Source organism: Trachypithecus francoisi, unplaced genomic scaffold, assembly GCF_009764315.1.
Source record: "Trachypithecus francoisi isolate TF-2019V2 unplaced genomic scaffold, Tfra_2.0 Lachesis_group2, whole genome shotgun sequence".
NCBI lineage: Eukaryota > Metazoa > Chordata > Mammalia > Primates > Cercopithecidae > Trachypithecus > Trachypithecus francoisi.
The window spans coordinates 70,373,889-70,395,957 of NW_022681465.1; the positions used below are offsets into that span (position 1 = coordinate 70,373,889).

Here is a 22,069-nt window from a genome sequence, read left to right on the forward strand (position 1 = left end):
GTTTTAATTACCTTTCCACTAAATTGATAAGGACAAGTAACGAGGTTAAGAAAGTAGAGACATGGCTGCTATCTCACTGAAGGAGAAAAAAAATCTCTATATGCAGTTATATTATAGGCCAACCAACATTTGTCAGGATTTCTCTCCACAATTCCAACTGGACTAGGAGAAGGTAAATTAGACCTATGTGTGACTCAGCTAATACATTACTTTTAATGGCTACTGTTATATCTATGGAGCAATCCAAACATTATCTGATTTGTTCTGGTCTTTTTGTTTGTTTGTTTTGAGACACAGTCTCACTCTGTTGCCCAGGCTGGAGTGTAGTGGTGCAATCTCAGCTCACACTGCAACCTCTACCTCCTGGGCTCAAGTGATCCTCTCACCTCAGCCCCACAAATAGCTGCGACTACAGGTGCTTGCCACCATGCCCAGCTAATTTTTGTATTTTTTGTTGAAACAAGGTTTCACCATGTTGCCCAGGCTGGTCTTGAACTCCCGAGCTCAAGTGATCCACCCGCATCAGCCTCCCAAAGTGCCGGGATTACAGGCATTGAGACACTGTGCCCTGCCTGATTTGTTCTGTTTTTTAACATTTATTAATGACACATACTTATTAAGATACTTATGTAAGAAAAACTGTAAGAAATTCCTACCTGAACTCACCACGATAGAACTTCTGTAAGGCTTCTGGAAAGGAATGTGTATATCGAACGGGCAGGCATAAATGACCCTCAGACCTGTATTTTAATAGGAATTTTTTGGCGATACAAAGAGGAAAAGAAAAAAAGGTGAAGCAAAAAAATTTAATCAAAAGGTATCACTAAGTTATAAAATTAAGAAATGAAATTCTAAAAATTTCTAGTCTATATTCCATTTTTTGCCACAAAATTGTGTTCTTTCAACAAAAATAAAAAAGACAAGAGTTAGTAGTCTACATCCAGCTTTAATGCCATAATGCATAATAATATGTGAGTTTCTACATTACAATGAAACTAAAAATAGCAGCAAATCTGCCACTAATTACCCTGTAAAGTTACCTAATGGTACAGTGCTGTTCAAATAATTACACTATTTAACTACTAACCTTCAAATTTTTATTCTAACCTTTAAATTATTTAACTATTAACTTTGGGCAAGTCACTTTGGCATCAGCTTCCTCATCTCCAAAATCAGGATAAACCAGTAATCTCAAAAGGTGATTCTGAGGAATCAAAATATTTATGTGAAATGTTTTGAACCATAATTCCTTTTTAAATGTCATTTAAGATATCCTAAGTCACTAAAAAAGAAATGAGAAAGCTTAATCCAATGTAATCCTTCATTTATTCAAAAATATATAAATAACGAAACTCCTTTAAGGAGTTCATAGCTTGATGTGGAAGACAAATTAAATAATGAATCATTGCAAATTATAAGGTGGTAAGACTGCCTATTGGTTGGTGTAGATGAGAGTATGTGGCACCTAAAGATGTGTCCAGAAGGCTCAGGCATCATCATTTAATGATACTTCAATCTTGAAGAAAAGGCTGAGGGCAGGCTTAGGAAAACAAACTCCTGATAATCAGTGTAAATCAACTTGTAAGTGTGAAGAGCACAGAAAAATGTTTTTACAAAGTTGTGAATAGTAGACTTCTTTAAGCGGGTCAACACTGAGGTTAAGAAAACGTAAGGCCTAGGTTTTTAAATTCTTACATTCATTGTAATACTTCACGCAATGTTAAGTATATAAAAGGTATCAACAGTCATTTGATAGCATAATATCTGCTGAGGTCAACTGCAAGTCTAAAACCTCTGAAGAGAGAAGATTCTCTCATGAGGTTACAGTCAGATATCAGCTACGGCTGCAGGCATCTGAAGGCTTGACTTGGGCTAGCACGACCACTTCCAGGGTTGCTCACTCACATGGCTGGCAACTTGGTGCTGGCTGTTGGCAGGAGACCTCAATCCCCCTCCATGTGAGCCTCTCCACAGCACTGTTGTGAGCATCCTCATACCATGGTGGCTGTCCTACCCCATAATGAACAATCCTCAAGACCAATATAGACGCTGCAATACCATTTATTACCTGGTCTTGGGACCTACACATTCTCACACCATATTCTACTGGTCACATAGGCCATCCTTGATTGACTATTGGGGGGCAGGGAGGAGTACATTAAAGGGTACCTAAATACTAGGAAGCTACCTTGGAGGCTAACTACCCACATGCCCTCTATCCCATTTTGAATATTAAGCTTTCAAATGTTGTAATTGTTTACCAGGCTCAGTAGAGTGGCTGTAGAATACAGAAGAGACAGACAGAAATTACATATTTGATTTAGATGAGTCCATGTGAGTGGGCCATCTTGAAAGTGGATCCTCCAGCCCAAGTCAAGCCTTCAGATGCCTACAGACCAAGCTGACGCCTGCTCAGGCGAGATCTCAAGCCAAAACTACCCAGCCAAACTGCTCCTGAACTCCTGACATGCACAACCCATAAGAAATAATACACTGTTAGCATCATAAGCCTCTAAGTTTTGAGATGATTTGTTATGCAACATTTGAACAACTTTAAGTTGTTCAACTTAAGTTGAACATTAACTTCTGATCTTCTTTGAAGCTCTGAGCTTTTTTGAAGCTTTTTTGAAGGACTGAGATACCACTATATTTAACATAAAGAAGTCAGATAACTTGAAGCATACACAAAACCAGAAGGCAACTTTGGCTTGCCTGGAGGCAAGAAGAGAAACCAAAGAACTTCTAACACCTGTTCTTCTAGGTAGAAAATAGAGAAGAGATGACAATATTAACAATTGCTTGCCAGCTTCAAATTCCCACAAATTTATGAATATGAAGCCAGTTTTCAAAGGAAAATATAGTTCAATAAACTGTGTAACTAAACTGTGTCACTAAAGTTAAGAATCTTTTACCTTAATGATATAAAAATAAGCCATTAAGAAGTTCTAAAACCCACATGCATCAACATTGATGGCAATTAAAAATTAATTACTGAGCCAATGATCTCAATTATTTACATTTAGGGAATATTTACTCAGCTAGATTGGGGTTCTATCCCTATTCCCTAAAATCACTTAATCATTCATTTTTCAAGTGTTTATTACATACCAGCTATGTATAAAACTATGCTAGTGACAGAGAAATTAAAATACAAGGTCCTATACTCAAGGAATTTATAGTCTAATGGAAGAGAAAAAGAAACAGGAAATAAATATATAGGGATAAGTGCTTTCTGTAGAGGGAATTACAACCCAGGAGAAACCCCAGTCTTGAACAAACAAGAACCACAGAAGTGAGTAAGCGGTATAAGGGAACTTTTGCAAAAGCACATACAAAGGCATGGGTGGGTGGGTTGGGGGGGACATGGGCCTTTCTGGAGAACTCTTTCACCTACTCTCAAATCATGCCCTGGATCTTATATATCAACAAAGCTCCCCACCAGAGTAAAAGCATCCCTGTGTGAGCCTCTAACCAGCATGTTGGCGGACACTCATATAGTTACATTTTGCAGTTAAGAACAGTCTTTTAGAAAGGATCCTAGGTTGATCCTAGAACAGTTTCCAAAAATACAGTTTTTAAGCTAAAGAATGTGTCATGCCTGTGGACATATGAGGACAGGTGAAACTAGAAAAGCAAATAGGCAAGAGACAGTGAAAGATAATATATTTTACGCTAAGGAATTCACAATGTATCCTGAAGGTCATGGTAAACTAAAAGATTTTAATAAGGAGTGGGTATAATCAATTAGATCTGCACTTCAGAAAGAAGCTAAGGCAATGTGTAAAGGATGAGTTAGAAGGAGAGAGACTGTAAGCTAGTTCAGTAATTTAAACAACTATAAAGGGCTGAGCTATTTTTAGTGGCAGTGAGGATGGCAAGAGATGGACTCAAAAGTAAGTTCCCTAGAACTTAGGACCAATTTGATGATAGAGTGAGGGAGAGATAGTTACAGCTTCAGCACAGATGATTCCATTCATCAAGAATGATGGGAGAAAGAAAAGGAGAGTTTATTTGTACACGTTACATTTTTAATACCACTGGATATATCCAAAGTAGAGGCCAGTGTGGCTAGAATAGAATGAAGGGAAAAATAATAGGCAATAAGGACAGAGAATGGTAAAGGGCCAGATAATATATAGCCTGTATATCACATTTAAGGTGACCAACTGTCCCTTGGTTTGCCTGGGACTGACATTCTCCTGGGACACAGGACTTTCAGTGCTAAAACTAGGAAAGTTCCAAGAAAACCAGGAGGAGTTTTTCACCCTATTCACAGTAAAAAATTAAGATTTTATACTAAGTTAGATGGGAAGCCATGACAAAAAAAAAATTTAGGCAGAGAAGTCATATATTATCAAACTTTCATAAAATAATCATGCTGGCTGCAGTGGGGAGAAGAAACTAAGAAACTATAAGGGTAAGAATGGAAGCAAGAAGATCATTGTTGGAATAAAGATTCTGCAGTCCCAGGGGACTCCAACACCACAGTATTAATCAGCCTTCCTGGAGAGAATATAGGAATTGAAGAAGAAAAAAGATGGCCCAGAGCACAATATGTAAAAACACCAGTATTTAGCCAGGAACCAAATAGTAAGAGCCTTCAAAAGAGATACAGACAAAGAAGTAGTCACACAGATAGGAAGAAAGGGGTATCATAAATGCAAACAAAGTAGAGTAGAAATAAGGGAGCAGTTAGCACCAAATATTTCCCAGAAATCAGGTAAGACAAGGACTAAAATATCCAGTAAATTCAGTAACGAGGATATCACTGATCTCTAAGGCAAAAGCAATGTCAACGAACTGGTTGGGGGCAAATCCATAAAAAAGTTGCAAAGTTTTAGAAAATAAGAACTGAAGAAGTGCAGATAACCAAGCTTGGGGATAAGTAGAAGGAAAAGAGATAATAACCAAGAGAGTGACACAGGGTAAAAGATTTTTTAAATTTTCTTGAAAAACAGGAGTTTTGAACAAGTCTTTTCAGGCTAAAAGGAATCATGTGTGAAGGGAGAGAAAAAAAGACATGATAGGACAAGATTTTTTTTAAGCAGGAGAAAAGGTGAAGTAGTTCTAATCCAGTGACTTTCAAATCCTCTGTGGAAAAAAAGGTGGGTTTATTGAAGGAGGAAGGATAAGGGAAGCAAGGTGAATGCAAAAGTTGAACTACTGAAGCAGCCACCACAGAGAATGGGGAAGAGAGATGAGTAGGGCTACATAGGAAGTTTGTGTGCAACTCTGAGTCCACTGCTAAGTGCTGAAGACTACAAACTGGAAGTGCCACCAAACCCAATGATCTTTTTTTCCCCAGATGACCATAGCAGTACTGATGCAGAAGTAGAAAGGATGATGGTCAGATTGATCTAGAATTGTGCAGAAAGGTAACGATGAAGAAATATTTGCACTTTGGGAGGCCAAGGTGGGAGGATCACTTGAGATCAGGAGTTTGAGACCAGCCTGGCCAACATGGTGAAACCCCATCTCTACTAAAAATACAAAAATTAGCCAGGTGTGGTGGTGCATGCCTGTAGTCCCAGCCACTCGGGAGGTTGAGGCAGAACAATCACTTGAACTCCCAGGAGGCAGAGGTAGAAATGTGCTGAGAGCACGCCCCTGCACTCCAGCCTGGGCAACAGAGCAAGACTCTGTCTCAAAAAAACAAAAAGAAAAAGAAAAAGAAAAAGAAAAGAAAAGAAAAGAAAGAAATATTTAAGAAAGTAAATGAAGTGAGGAAGAAATAAGTGGAGAAAATGGAGGAGATCAAAATACTGAAAGTCAAAGGGCAGATTTAGTGGGATAAAGTAGTAAGACTGCTGTTAAGGCAGGAGGCTGCAGTCAGAGTGGAATTAATTAGGATTGTAGAGATAGGGAAATTCCAAATCATCAGAAAGTCCAGGTATAGTCATGGCTGTGGGTGGCTAGAACAGACTGAGGGTAAATATCACAAAGCTGAGGAAGGAAAAAAAAAGTGCCAATAGTGTTTGGATAGGTCTTTTTATTAAGTCAGTAAAGTCACCTCCCCAAAAAAAATCAGTGGCAGCATAACGAGGAATATAAATACAAGCCATAAGGAAGGGTAGAAAATGGATCATTATTAACTTGTCCCTCCTCAGCAATACCAAAGGTCCTCAACACTCACCTGGGTCAAGAACTCAGGTCTATTATGCCATAGATCCTACTCCCAAACTACCTGGAAAGCTAAAATATGAGAACTGGTCCATCCCAGTTCTCCTACCACCAATGCCAGCTACATGTATATATATTTTTCATGCCTGAGGTTAAAACTAGAGCTATATCCTTGAAAACAGCTACATAAAAGACAATCCTACTCAATTCTACATACCTAAATTTCATTACTAGAATGTTTCTGGAACATGGTTCTAATGTTCACGGTGGCCAGGAGCAATCATGCTTCCACTTAGACACCATACACCATAGTAAAATGTCTGTAGTAACAGAGCCCAGGAATGTGAACATGGTCGAGAAAATAAAGAATAGCTTCCAAATTTTAAGACAGACCATAAAAAGATACTATGCAAGCAAAGCAGAAATTCATGTATGTATAACCTAAAAAAAAACTAAAAAGCACATCACACAAATCAAACAAAAAGTATATGTTCTTTCTTACCGTTCTGGATCAGTGTTTACCCCTATAACTGGTTTAAGTCTGTCCAAGACTTTACTTGCTGCCAGCAGCATTGTGCCATCACCTAAGGAACATAAGACAAAATATAAGACATAACCAGATTTCTGTTATAAATCCTGTTTTTGACCATTTTGAAAATTAGTAGTTTTAACAATCATACGCTACCCTGCTAACTGCTATAGCCTATCCCACTCCCTTTCTACCTATTATACCTTTGGATTCTCTCTCCCACTCTAATCCAGGATTTCGTAAGTGGTAAGATTACATTTAGGCAGAGTAATTCTTTGTTGTGGGGACACTGTAGAATGTTTTAGAGATATTCCCTTTACATACTAGTAGCACCCCACAGTGGGTAACCACTAATCTAATCCAAAAATTTCTATTAGCCAATCTTCTTTCCTTCTCCCATAACACCAGTCCAAATTCACAAATTATTTTAATGAAAACATATCTAATGTGTCCAACTTCAAATTTTTCTCTTCAACACCTGCCATCAACTTAAAGTTTTAGAAACAGTAGCCATTAACTTAATAAAGCTCAGAAAAAAGTAAGTATATTGGGACCAAAGAGGAAAAGAATTTACCTCATCTCATTAAACTCTTTGTCAACTTCATTTTTTTCTTAAAACTGCTATAATTATACCAAAATACAATAACTAATCCTTTGAATCATATTTGAAGTTAAATGCATACCTTAAATATACACAAGGAACCTCACAGTAACATCATTCATTTAAAAAGTAGACTTGTATAAAACAGAAGTTTTAAACCTAATCGTAACAATCAAATAGTTGTTTAATGGTAAGACTCTGACGGCTTCAATATAGCTAGACCCTAGGGTATCTGGAAATAATGTGTATTAAACAACATTTGTATATTCCAACATCGTTACTTCTGTAAAATTATTACCTCCTGCAGCTATGACAGCATCTGCCCATCCAACAGTCTCTTCATCATATTCTCTCCTCTTTACTAGACGAACCTCAATTCCCTCATTCCTAGGATAAAAAAAAGGAAAGGTTATATGAAATTTCCACATATATATATATATATATATATATATATATATATATATAAAACAGGGGTATGTTTTCTGAGAGGCAGATGATTAAAACAGAGATGTAAAATAAACAAATTTGTGTCTTATAAGCAAATGTACATGGAGCTTTATAGCATTATCTTTGTTATCATTTAATTACAACAGCCAATTAACTATGATAATTAAGGAAGCATATGAATAAATCAAAAGTTATATCCCAAATCTCCATGTGCTTTAAAAGCTTTTATAACCACTAGTGAATAGCAGTATTAGTTAGAATTTCATTTTCTCTACTCCTTCTAATGCTTAAATTCATAGTACAAAAACAGTCCAGAAGACTAACACCTAGAGTGACGATTTTTTTAAACTATAAAACTGAATGGCCGTTATTTTAAATCCAATGAATAGCCATTGAGTACCAGACACTGAAATAGTGACTAAATACTTTGTAATTCACATGTTTCTCACACTGACCTTCTTGTACACACATAATTGCGTTTAGTTCTGAATTAACTGAAGTTTCTGTAATTTTTGGACAGAAGTTTCTATAATTTTCAATCACTCAAAAATATTATTACAATGAACACTCATATAATCCACTAGTCTGTTTTAATAAATAAAACATTACACAGTTGAAGCCAGCTGTGTAACTGAATTAACTCTGTAGAAAATGCATTTCTCTGGAAGACCAAATAATTGAAAATACTTGTGACATTTTCAGAGAATAAATATTTCCTTAAAGATGCTATAAAATCAGATCCATTAACCTCAATATAATTTTCTGAAAATGATTTTATAGTAACAATCAACACTAAAAGCCTAAGAATGGGCTGCTAGTACAAAATAAAAACTGGAAGTCCTGAATATAAAATCCAACCCAAGACCCAATCCCACAAACTTACCGTAAACTATCTATAATATGTTCTACATTTTTGGTGTGAATATGATGTCGTTCAAGAAGTCCACTGTAGCTAGATCCTTTCAATGCAAGCTATATCAAAACAAAAAAAAATGTTGTTTTACTAATATATATTACACATGATGTTCTAATATTGTTTTTTAAAAGCCCCATATAAAATATAATTTTTTGAAAATATATTTTAATGACTACCTGTGAAACCTACAAGTACAAATTGAACTAGAAAGCCTGATATCAGAAAATTATAATTTGGCTTTAATACCAAATACAGCATTATGTTTTCTGAATCATATAGTCACCAGGATCTCAATATCTTATGTTTTACAGCTTAAGCTTTTTATTTTTTTGATGACTTTTTTTTTTTCTTTTTGAGACGGAGTCTCGCTCTATTGCCCAGGCTGGAGTGCAGTGGCGCAATCTCAGCTAACTGCAAGCTCCGCCTCCCGGGTTCATGCCATTCTCCTGCCTCAGCGTTGATGACTTTTTAACACATTGCATATGGCTACTTGATGACCAAAGATAAACTAATACTTGTAGAGGTGGTTAGATGACCTTTGTTCCACTTGGATTTGCTTCTCTTGTTCTCAGATTTATAAACTCTATTTGGAATTTACCCTATGCAATCTAAACAAAGGGCTGACTAGCTCCCTTAGAAAGGGTAACTTTTATATCTATATATCTCCTTCAAGAATTATTTTTCCTAGTTGGAGTAACATTTTATAACTATCTCACCCTAAAATTTTTAAAAGTATATTTCTTATGAATAATCCATAAAGTAAAATGTAGAGAAAAAAGTTCAGAAATGTCCTTAGTGAACATCCATTTAATCACCAAGTAGGAAATTTGTTCACTACAGTGAATGCTAGAATTCAAAAGTGTGTTATTTGTACTTTCTTTGCTCCTCCGAATTCCTTTATACTTTTCCTTTTCCCTTTTTATTTTTTTTTCTTTTTTTTGTTCCTGAGATGCTGTCTTGCTATATTGCTCAGGCTGGTCCTAGACTCCTAGGCTCTATTGATTCCCCTGTCTCCGTTTCCCAAGTAGATGAGATTATCGGCACATGTCACTGTGCCTACCTTATACCTTTCCTCTTTATGTAACAAAATCAGTTTTTCAAATACCTACTACACACATATATATATATATATTTTTTTTTTTTTTTGAAATGGGGTCTGGCTCTGTTGCCCAGGCTGGGGTGTAGTGGTGCAATCTCAGCTCACTGTAACCTCCGCCTCCTGGACTCAAGCTGTCCTCCCACCTCTGCCTCCCAGGCAGCTGGGACTACAAGTGCACACCACCACACCCAACTAATTTTTGTATTTTTTTCTTTTTGGTAGAAATGGGGTTTTACCATGTTGCCCAGGTTGGTCTCGAACTCCTTGAGACCACACACCTTGGCTTCCAAAAAAACAATCCACACATCTTGGCTTCCAAAGAAGCTGGGGTTACAGGTGTGAGCCACCACGCTCAGCCTAATATACAATCTCAAATATTTTGTTGTAAATCATTACTTACTGAACTATAAAGTAAAACTATTTCTTAGACAGCATATTAATACATATTTTACTTTTTAAAGGTTATAAAGATAACACAATATGGAAGATGCACATTTAAAGAAAACTGAAATCAAATATAATCTTATGGCTCAAAAAGGGTTAATATTTTGATACCTACCTTCCCTATCTTTTGTCTGTGACTACTGGGTTAAGAGTTTTTAAATAGTTTTGCCCTCACTTTGTAATATTTGTATGTTCTCACAAAAGAGAAGCTGAGGAAGCATTTGGCTATTGTGAAAATTAATAAATAGATGTTAACTCACCAAGATATACTATAATAGACAGCCTGTGCTAAAGTTTAATGCCTAGCCAAAAGCCTCATTAAACTTTAAGCTTCCAACGTCAATAATTTTTTTAAAGGAAAACATTGACTATGATAATAACTAGAAAATTCCTTCATTTAAAATAATCAACAAATCAACACAAGTCAGTAAAGTTTGAAAAACTAGAGTTTCTTAATATGGACAAACATAGCATTAATATTCAGATTACCACTATCATTACCCAGCTACAGATTGACTAAAACTGCATTAACCACCTCTCAGTGAGTATGAACCACTACCCTCTCCCTTGGCAACCCCTAGTTTCACGGCTTTAAAAGAGATCTATATGCTGATGCCAATGATTCCCAACTGCTATCTCCCAACCTGGCCTATCTTTAGGGCTTCAGATACATTTATTCAACTGCTTATTTGACATATTTCTTTGGATATCTAATAGGCACCTCAAATTTAGAGGGCTAGATATTGAACATGCTAGATACTGAATAATTAAATACTATTATTATTCATTCAATATCTAGCATGTTCAATATCTAGCCCCTGATTTTCTGGCCCAAGAATTCCCCAACTATGGCTTAAGCCAAGAGTCTAGAGTCATACCCGATGCCTCCATTTTTGCTTATTTCCACATCCAATTACTAGATCTTATGTTTGATCCAAGCACTTTTCTCTTCTTCACCTCTACCACTCATGATCTCACACCTGAACCACTGCACAAGCCTCTAACTGGGGTTTCCTACTTCCACTCTTGAAGCCCTATAGATTATTTCCCACACAGAAACCAGAGAGACCACAGCATGTCTCTTCCTCAGCTTAATGCCCTCTACAAATGGCATTCTCCCTACCAACTCTCAGGCTTATGCCACCTGACTTCTGCTCCTTTCTCCTACCTGTTTTCCTCCCCATTCCCTACACTCTAATCTCTTTGGTCTGTTTTCACCAAGCTCTTCCTTTGTACTTGTTGGAATGCTTTCCATCCCTCCCCTAACTGTAACTCTTTTTAACACTGGGGTGCCAGGACTGCTGAAACAGCTGCTGCTGGTGCTGCCCTTGCAGCTGCAATAGGCTTACTGTGTATTTGAATTAGTTACATCTAATTTACCACTTCTACTTTAAATAAAACTTCAAGAGCAGCTGGCCCTCATACTTCAATTCCCTATCCAGACTTTTTACCTTATGTTCCAAATTTTGGTTTGGACAATATGGAACATGTACCCAGGAAAAAAGCACATAAACCTTACTGTGTAAGCCCTATAAATGCTACTCTGGGAGTTCAGAAACTTTTATGCTTACTTTCTGGCTCTCAGCAAGCCCCAGGAAAATAAGATACTTGGCAGTTGACTATTAGGGAACTTTGGCTTGAGATGGCGAAAGGGTTTGAATTTTTGGGAGAAAAAGTTCTGAAGAACTAACAAAAAACTTCAAATTTTCTATGATTGCTAACAATACTAAAATTCCTAAAATTCCAAATCTAAATACAAAGTTCAGTCAGTATCAGAATACTTAACATTGAAGCAAAAATGTCAGTTCATAAATTCTTATTCCCACTCAAATTTCTTCTTGTGAACTAATTTTCTAATAAGTCACGCTCAACATTCATTTAGAGAATGTAAGTTCTTATTTTCTTTAAAGACCTTGCTGGTTGGGCTATTAAGCTTTATTAACATGAATTGGCTAAACAAGGCTGGCTAAATAAGAAAATCACTTAATAAACAGCATCAGTTAGAAAGGCTTAAATCACTACTCAACTGGCTTTAATTCTTCCCTCACATTCAATCACCACAGCCAGTGAGTAGTGAAGTCCAATAATTATATTTGTTTAAAAGGAATATGCAAAATCTGGTAAGAATTTCTTGCTACACCTTTGAAAATAACATGACTTCAAATATCTAAAAACATTCCTTTAATCAGACAAAAATAAGAACACATGATTTCTTAGAAAATGTCTTACCATTAAAAGGTTAGAGAAATTATTGAAATTTAGAACACATTCCCAATTCTCTGCAATGTTACACAACATTATTAGTAACAGTCTTTAATATTTTCCCCAAAAACCTGTTAATTCTTCTCTCCATTAAAATAAATAAATAATTAAAGATTCACCAGGACACTTGGAAAAAGCAGGTGACTCCATGGGATCTACAGACAGACACATTTCAGTATAAGCAAGAGTTTCTCCTACAGAATCTGCAAAAGGCAAGATCATGTCTCTCCACACAGCTTTGATATTAAAATAAAACACAACATGTAAGGAAAAAAAGGAAGATTTTGAATGGATAGATTTAGCACACTTTAAGATCCAGATGTGAAGTTATGCTATTACCTAAATGGTTTATAACACCTTTATTAAATTATCACAGATAGTTTTACTTATCTAAAACTAAATTTATTGCAATTACAAATTTTTAAGGCTTGTTTTACTATTGAGTATTGCTATTTTGTACTCTGTAATTTCTCTGATAGCTTAATAAGGGAAGGAGTTGAGACTTTTTAAATTTAACACATAATAAATGCACAAACTTTTGACACAATGACAGTTCAGTATGTAAATCCACTAGGCATAATTTAGGCACCCTGAAAAGCATACACATTTAACTAAACGGTACTCTAAGTGTTACTCAAAATTGCCTTAAAAAGGTTAACAGCACCTAATTAACACCTAGATAGTCAACCATTTACCTAACATGATCAGACCTATTGCATCCGAACCCTAAAGATTTCTTCAGATATATTTGGTATTTACCTTAGATCACCGCTATCCCACTCACTTTCTCCCAGGCTATCACCTTTATTTTCCCCATCGTTCTCTATTTGTGCATTAATCTGTTAATTCTGTTGACCTCCTCCCTTGGTATTGCTCAAGGTTCCAACTCTGGTTTTCTTATCTGCTCCCACTTCATTTTCCCTGAGTTATCTCTCCACTCCAGGAAACTGACCTATCAACTATATCCCAGTAACCTTGAAATCTATACTGTTAGTCCACATCTCTTGACCCTGGACTACAAGGAAGCTGGTCCCAGTCTCAAGGAGAAAAGACCTAAAAATGATCTTACTACTTTTTTTAGTGGAAAGTGTGGGGTTGGAGAGGATGATGAAGGAGATGCAATTCTTGCCCTCAAAGAGTTTACAGTCTAGAGAAGAAAATAAACAGAGATAAGTATTATGAAGTGAAGAATGCCTAACACAATCTTGATAGCCAGAGAGAGACAAAGGCACAGCAAGGTTACCAAAGAGGACATCCTGAGAGAGTAATGTCCGAGCTAAACCTCAAAGAAAAAAACAAAACAAAACAAGAATTGGATAGAGGAAGAGGAGCATTCAAATCAAAGGAGGCTACAAAGGTAGACACGTAGACACTGAGCGATACAAATTCAACCACCCTGAAATACCATCTTTCACCCACCAGGTTGGCAAAGACCCAACAATTTGATAAACTATTTATGGAAAAACAAGTCCCCTTATACAGGGCTGGTGAAAGTAAAAATCTGTACAATCTCTAAGGGAAGCAATTTGGCCAAATCTGTTAAAATTTTATATGCACATGCCTTTTGACTCAACAATTTCAACTTTAGGTATTTGTCTTACAGCTTGATTTACATGCATATAAACACAAATGTTATTCATTTCAGAATGTGTTTAATAGCAGAAGATAAATTACGACACACAATAAAGTTATATACACACTGTTTTTAAAAAGAATGAGAATGCTCTTTATGACAATCTCCACAAATGCTGTTAGGCTAAAAAAAAAGGCACATAATACCTTAAATAGTATATTATCATTGAATAAAAAGAGATGAGGCAAAGAAAAAGAATAGTTCACTGTGTTGATTTGTAGGTATAGGTTGCTTCTGGAAGAAAACACAAGAAATTGATAACAGTTACTTCCAGGGACAAAACTGAATGACAAGTGACAAGTAACAGAAAGACTTTTCATTGTATAATATTTTGTATCTTTTACATTTTGAATCATTTTATGTGCTACTGATCCACAAATTAAACTAAATCAGTAAAACATCTAATTGAAATTAAGACAGTTTGAAATTGCCAGAATATGACATTTTAGACAAGAAGTGATCAGAAGTGAAGCTCAAGAGGTAGCCAGTTCACGAAGGGACTTTTCTGGCATTCTAAAGATCATGAACTCGAGCCCATGACCGTGTTTCTCAGTGTAACTGGGGACCACGTGCAAACCAGGGATAAAACACATCCCTGGAATTCAGCCAGAGTCATTAATGTCAGGTGTGTACTTTAGAAAACCAAAGTCTGGGAATTCTCCACAAACTGAGTCAGAGTCTTGGGGGCTAAGGTTCAGGTGTCTGCATTTTAACAAGTACTCTAGGTGACTAAAGGGTACAGGGAGCTTCTGTGGAGTTCTAAGCAGAAGAGGGAAAGGGCCAGATGTTCACTTTAGATAGACACTCTGGTGACTGTGTCTAGAAGATTTGAGAGGAGCAAGATTCAGTTAGAAAGCTCAGGCAGTACTCCAAATCATGCTATTTGATTAACAATCATATTGTATACAATATACTTATTGCATACAATGTAGCAAAAGTATACCACCTGACAAAAGTATACCATGGTACACTTATTGCATACCCTGTGGCAAAAGTATTACCTGCCCAAGTGCTACAACCTAAGCCACAAAATCTTCAGAAAACAAAAGGGAAATCCAAGGTGCTACAGCTACACTTTCCAAGTCATCTAGTTTAATCCAATAACACGGCAGACTACTAAATTAAATTATTCTATCCCATTATGAATTTTAGAAAACAAAACTAAAAGTAGACACCAATAAAAGGGTTGCCAAGTTGTGAGACCTGGAATGACGGAGAGGAGGGTAGAAACTGCTGACTTCTTATTTGTTCTATATTAAAATATTTTTTTTTCCTTATTCAGTTCCCTATCCTTGGTGACAGGTGAAAAAGAGCTTTAAATAAAACCCTTTTTTGACCAGTGAGGTATGTTTCTGGTGTCAAAATCCTTTCCAAGTCAGTTTTGTTTCATCTAGAGTTCTAATTTGTGTCAAGGACCCTGTTAATAGCAGTTCCACATCTGCCAACAGCTATATCTCTTAATGAAGCAAGTAAATTGTAGTAGTAGTTTTACTGGCCTTTGAAAGGTCATGAAACAGTAAAATGTTTGACCAGAGCTAAAATGTTTGACCAGAAATTTGATATCACAAGATAAGTCATTGGTCAATCAATGGGGAAGAAGACAAGATTTTAAAATAAAGCAATGTAACCAATATGAAAGGGTAAATAAAAGTCAAAACTTTGACTAGCTTGAAGGATATAAACCTATTCTGTGCATGCCTTATCAACTAAAAAATATTTCCTGTAATTGTTTACATTTCTACAAAGTTAGAAAATCATCAGCCTTCAGGGTATAAAATTATACTGGCACTCTATCCTTCATCTACCATTTGCATTTTAACAAATAGCCTAATACAGACCTGTTTTACATAAAAACAAACAAACAAACAAAAAAAAACACCACCACCACCACAACAAAAGAGAATGCTTTGACAAAAAACCAAGTTACCATGACACTATAGACACAGCAGCCATGGTGAGACTCAAACACTTGGCCACTTTCTTTTATATCCAATTCACATGATTCACATAACTTAGTATTTTTTACCCCAGCAATATAAACAATAATACTTATCATCTTATCACTCCTATTACAGAATCCCATTTTAGGACAACTTCACACAGCCCAGTATTCTTTGGCCTATTAATAATCTCTCATCTGGGCTACAACTAATGCTATTGCACTGAGTACGGGCCTTGATATAAACTATAACACAAATTCAAATCAGTAAGGAACTTATCCAATAAAACTGTAATGCCAACAACATCAATAAAAACTATTCCAATGCCTGGCAATTACAAAACTGTGTATTCTACAGTCCCAGGAGTTTTACTTCAAAGCTGGCTTATCCCAAACAACATTATCTAGCAATAGACAAATATTTACCTTATTAGAGATTTCTGCACTCAGAATGGGTACACTTAGGTAGTTTGACTTTTTAAGACTTATTGATTTTCCTTACATTTTAAAAGTTTTTTATTAAGTGGCAATCTAGTTCGGAGGTCCAAGAGTTAATCCTGAGATGTCACCCATTTTCTTGAGGCCTTGAAAACGTTATCCACAGTTTCAAAATGCCAGCACTGTAAAGGACCTTGGAGGCTATCTGGTACAACCTCAGCAATTCACATACTGAATTAGGTGGAGCACTTTGAAAACGGACAATACTACACAAGAAGTATAATTTCCACCTATGAGGCCCAGAGAACACACATAGGAAGTTAACCACACAGAACCAGGGGCCTACAACTGAGCTCTTCACTCTTAATCCCACACTTTAAACACGCCAAGTGAGCTATTTTAAATTGTTGTGGGAAGCTTCGATAAAACTGTATGCACATATTCATGCATACATGACATTTGAACAATTCTACAAGCTAGACTTTGCAAAATTAGTACAACCCAAAGGGCACACCACTTTCCCCAAATAGTAACACTGTGCTTTCTTATGACATTACTAGTCCATGCTTCACCTCTAGTTTCACTCCCTAACACAAACTCAACTACTCTAGCTCCTGTTCAAACTGTTTTATTCTTTAAATGATGCAAGTGTATTCTATAAACAGTCATTTTCAAACACTCAGGAAACAGAAAACAAATCTACAAATTTGGACTCCCATCAGGTGAACGCAGGGGCCCTCTTCAATAAACCCAACAAAGAAGCAGGATGTTTAATGTTGACAACAGATTCAGCACTTAAGCAAAGATGATTTATAATTTCATTTTGACGCCTCTACAAAAAAATAACTTTGCTAAGATCACACGATACCAGAGGTTTCCAACAGGTTGTCTTGTCTTGCACAGAATTAAACTAAATTAGTTATGTGCAATTAATTCCAAAACCTTTTGGTGCACAGTGCCAACAATTAAGAGATTTCCAACAGATTTTTCTGGACATATTGCTCATGGTAGCACCGGGCACTCTCCTTTTCCTAAAGTTGGTGGATGGGGGTATGGGAACAGAAATTGTTTTTAAAGTGTTGGGGGGGTGGGGGTTGACAACAGGAAGAGTCAAACTCTGGTTTTTCTCTTGGATTTGTATCTTTTTGCATATATATAAATAAACGTATCAAATATGGCCTATTATGGAGATACTGTTGCACAAGAGTCTCAGGCTTTTTATTTCACACACTACCCCGTATACCAGCCCCTTGTCCTGACATTTCTCCTTAAAAACGTATATATACAAGTCAAATTTTCTCCCTTTCCCTTTTCAGCACCAAAGACCTGTGCTTTAAAAACAAGCTGGTAGTGTCCAACGACCACGTTACAGCAAGGAAAAAGCTCACGCTGAAGGACTTTCCGGAGTGCCCTAGGCCTCGCAGTCCTGCAGAGTAAAAGGGGGTGTGTCCGCGGTAGTTTCGGCCCTTTTCCCCCTGCAGCCCTCAGCGGCGCCCCGGGCCCCCTTTCTGGGGGCGTCCTGGGGAGCTGTTCGCAGGGCGTCCAGCCCTCAGGCCACGGCTCACTTTCTTGGAGTGGGACCCAACCAGCGAACGAGAGCGGGGTCGGCGAGGGCACCAACGAATCGCCAAACCCCTCACTCTATGAGACCACTTGGCAGCCCCTCTTCGCCCTCCTCGCGGCGCCCCTGCCTCGGAAGTCCCTGCACGAATACTGCCCTTCTCCCTTTCCATGGCCCTGCCTCTCCCTCGCACGCACGCCCAGAGGCAAAGAGGACCCAGGGAGAAACCAGAGGGCCTGGGGGCCGCGAGAGAGGCAGGACGGGCATCTGCGGTGCCCTGGGAAGAGTTGTCCCGAGAGGTCTCGCCCGAGGGGGCGCAGCAGCCACCAGAGCCCCGGCGGAGCACGGGAGCGAAGCGGGGCCGAGCCAGGACCCACCAGCTGCTTCAGGTCCTCCTCCGAGAGCTCCGCGTAACGGTACCGCTGCTGCTCGAACTCGTACCGGGTGGTTTTGGCCACCACCACCACCCGGGAGGGGCGGAAGCCGCCGTCCGGGCGGCTGCCACAGCCCGCCAGCTCGCGCGGTTGCCCCTGCCCCAGATGCCGCCGGCCGCCACCGTCACCGCCCAGCTGGGGCCGCGCAGCGGGGCCTCCCGCACCCGGTCCCCGCAGCGCCGCCGCCCGGCCGCCCGCCACGCGACAACAGCTGCCCAGGAGGAAGCCTCGGTAGCAAGTCATCCTGGGCCAGGCCGCGGCCGCGGGCTCGGGCTCGGGCTCGGGCTCGGGCTCGGGCTCCGGCTCCGGCTCCGGCTCCTTGCTTCCGCTCCCCACCGCCGGGAGTGAGCGCCGCTCGCGCAACCCCGGCTTCTAACTTCGCGCCGGGCGGGCAGAGGTTAAGTGCCGGGACGTGCGCGCCCGCGCGGCTAGGGGGCGTACCCAGACGTTGACGAAGGCGGGGAAAGCGTGGCGATTGGGAAACCGGAGACCGCACGCGGGGTAAAGGTGGGCGGGGAAGAAATGGAGGCCTCGGGCTTCTGGGTTTTGTTTGTTTGTTTATTCGTTTCACTCACGCCTGCGTAATGGCCGCTTCGCCGCCGGGGGGCGACCTCCCCGCTGCACAAGCTTCCCTGAGGTAGCTCTTCTCCCGCCCCCAGGCTAACTCTATCGGCCAATCAGAACCCGCGGCAGCTCCGGATCCCGAGGGGCCGCGCCATTTGCTGTGGCCGGGAAAGAGGTAGAATTCTGTTAGGCTGTTGCGCCGCTCTAAGGAATCCAGCTGGATCCGGTCTGAGACAGCGCGGGGCCTGCGGGTGGGGTTTTGAGCGACTGGCGGGAAAGCAGGTTCCGGGCATGTCCTCGCTCGGATTCTGTTCTGCAGGCCGACCACGTGCCCGTTGGTTCATTTGACCAGGGCGTGTGATAGCTGGTGTGTCCAGGGCTGGGCTGGGGGCTGAGGAGGCGGACCCGGCTCCTGCTGCACCGTGGGCGTGGCCTGGCACGAAATCCTCTCGGCATGGGACCCAGTGCCCGCCCCGCTGCCCCCCGAAGAGGCCTAAGGAACTTGGAGGATGATGGGTAGGGAAGCCTGGCAGAATGGAGCATTTCTCCATGAGGAGCGACGGTTGAAAGTAGGCAGGACTAGAGCGCGGGGTTAAGAATGTTAGTCATTTGGCCTTTGTCCTATAGGTTGGAATTATTTGAAAGCTTTTAACTGGAAAGGAGTGAGTTAAAGCAATGTTTGATGACTGTTGATCTGGCTTGGGAATGTTGGATAGCTTGGGAGGCAAGAAGTAGAGGACAGGATGCTGTTGGGATAATGACCCGTGGAGTGATCAGGACCAGGGCTGGGGTGTGATGAGAACAGAAGGAAACGTCCCTTTGTAAGGGGGAAACCAAATAGCAGTGCACATTCTGCTATTCAATTCCTGCAGCTCCTTAGATCCCCTTCCCCTGGCACTGTGTTTGCTCCTTTGTAGTCCTGGCGCTAAATCGCTTCTGGACTTTGGGCAGGTTACTTCATCTTTCTGGGCCTCAGATTCCTCATCTGTAAAGAGGAGGTTAGGGTGACCCCAAGGTTCTACCAAGTCCAAATCGATTCAGTGAATCTGTGACTCTCCTCACGGGCCCACCAGCACCAGCGTTCATTCGTTGGTTCCCGCTGTGTGCCTGCTGTGTGCCAGGTAGTGTATTGGACTGGGAGCATGCACAGTGAAGCCGGATAGGTGTTTACGTGGTAAAGTTCTGCCACTGACCCATTCTTACCAAGAACTTTGCCTCACAGCAGCAGCTGCTGATAGTGATGTGTAGTGTAACAACCTTAATAACCTGAACTTCTAGAGGTAACATCTATAATGATCCTCAGACACCTTTGTAGTCTTACTGTTTTAAACTTCATTAGATATTAGGAAGGAAAAAAAAAAGGGAGAAATCACAGATGACACTTAGGTTTGAGGCCAGGGTGAATAGGGGAATGTTAATTGATCCATTCGACAGAAAAAAAAAATAAGTAGGGAGAAACTGTTTGGGATCAAAGTCTGACTTTTGTTGCTCATATTTGAAATCTCAGACCTCATTTCTTCCCACTTCACAGATTAAAAACCCAGATTTTTGGCTCTCTCACTTAAGCTACAAACATATGCATTGACATCTCAGTTGGAATAGGCATTTGTCCATAGTTATTTTGCATATCATCTTCCACCTCCTAAAAAATGTGCTTTCTGAAGGCATCCTCTCACAGGTATCTTGAATTTTCCCTCCCAAATGAGTTTACCCCTTCAGTATTTAAATATGCTCATGTCTATGACATCTTTAAAGTTTTTCTAAAAAAAACAACCTCTAAGCCTTGGTTTTTACATATTGCCTGCCTTACCTTTACAGCTGATTCTCCAAAGAGTAGTCTGTTTATCATTGTCACATCCCTGCCTCCTAGTCATTCCTCAACCTGTTGTACACTAGCTTCTCCCCACTACTTTGCTAATTACTGGTGTTTCCAAGGTGACCAAAAGATATTGTTGGAACTCAAAATACTTTTTTCAGTCCTTTAATTGCTTGATCTTTCTGAAGAATTTGAAATGGTTATCATTTCTTCTTGAAATCTTTTACTGTCTCCCAACACACCAGTCCCTAACAGTGTTTCTCCCATTTCTATGTCCCTTTTTGACTTCTTCCTCAACCCATCTCCAAGATGTCTTCTGTCCTTGTCTCCTTGTCTCTTCTTCTGCCTCTTCTTTCTCCTTCTCTCTCTCTCTCTCTGTCACACACACACATTCCTGAGTTCATTCAGTGTTGTGTAATGGAAGGATCTTAGTTCAAATCCCAGTTTTATTGTTTATTAGCTTTGTGAAACTTGAACTGGTTGTTTAACCTTCCTGAGCCTACTTCTGCATTTATAAAATATAATTGCTACCTTGTAAAATTATGAATATATGACGGATGCCTAGCACTGTGCCCACTACACAATACACACTTGGCAAATATTAGCCCCTTTCATGACCTCAGCTATTACTGCCATCTTTAGCCCAGATCTTTCTCTTGAATTTCCAATCCTTATCTAGTTTCCTTTTAGATAATGTCTCTTAAATCTTATACATGTAACACACATTTGTGGAGATTAAATTACATTTGAGTGTCACTGTAGGCCAGGCATCCTATCCTGCTAGGTGCTACAGATGAAATGATAAAAAGCGTCCATGCCCTTGAGGAGCCTAAAGTCTGTGCAGTGATGGAGTTATACACAGAATGCTATAGAAATTTGGAGGAGCAGGTCTTAAGTCAGCCTAAGAAGAGTTAGACAAAGCTTTCTGGAAATGTGAAGAGCTAAGCCTTAAATGATGAATACAATATTAGCCATAATCAGCAAGAATGAGAAGGAAATTCCACAGAAGAAACACCATGAACAAATGCATAGAAGCAATGAACTAGCAATTTTGAATTTTTAGAGAATTTAGAGAAAAGCAGGCAACACTGGGAAGTGAGGCTAGAGAGGTAGACAAGGGTAAAGACAATGGAAAGTGTTAAATCCATGCTTAGGAACTTGTCTTTTATCCTGCCTATATTAGGAGGCAACCAAAAGGAGAAAATGACACACTTAGCTTTGCAAAAATTGTGATTTTTTTTTTTTTTTTTTTTTTTTGAGCTAGTG

General features: G+C 39.3%; 1 protein-coding gene across 5 annotated transcripts in view; it reads right to left on the minus strand.

Moving 5' to 3' along the window:
* Positions 1-19,174, minus strand: part of NADK2 (NAD kinase 2, mitochondrial) — a 46,739-nt gene extending 27,565 nt beyond the window's left edge. For 2 of the 5 annotated variants that reach the window (XM_033179372.1, XM_033179371.1), the window contains exons 1-5: positions 18,999-19,174; positions 8,581-8,669; positions 7,549-7,637; positions 6,623-6,704; positions 657-740 (exon numbers count right to left, since the gene is read on the minus strand). In XM_033179372.1, coding sequence (XP_033035263.1) covers positions 657-740; positions 6,623-6,693 — 155 coding nt within the window. In that variant the 5' untranslated portion in view covers positions 6,694-6,704; positions 7,549-7,637; positions 8,581-8,669; positions 18,999-19,174. Of the gene's footprint in view, positions 1-656; positions 741-6,622; positions 6,705-7,548; positions 7,638-8,580; positions 8,670-18,366; positions 18,827-18,864 lie in introns of those variants that run through there. The other 3 variants (XM_033179368.1, XM_033179370.1, XM_033179369.1) reach the window with 3 other exon arrangements.
* Positions 19,175-22,069: the final 2,895 nt, after the last annotated feature.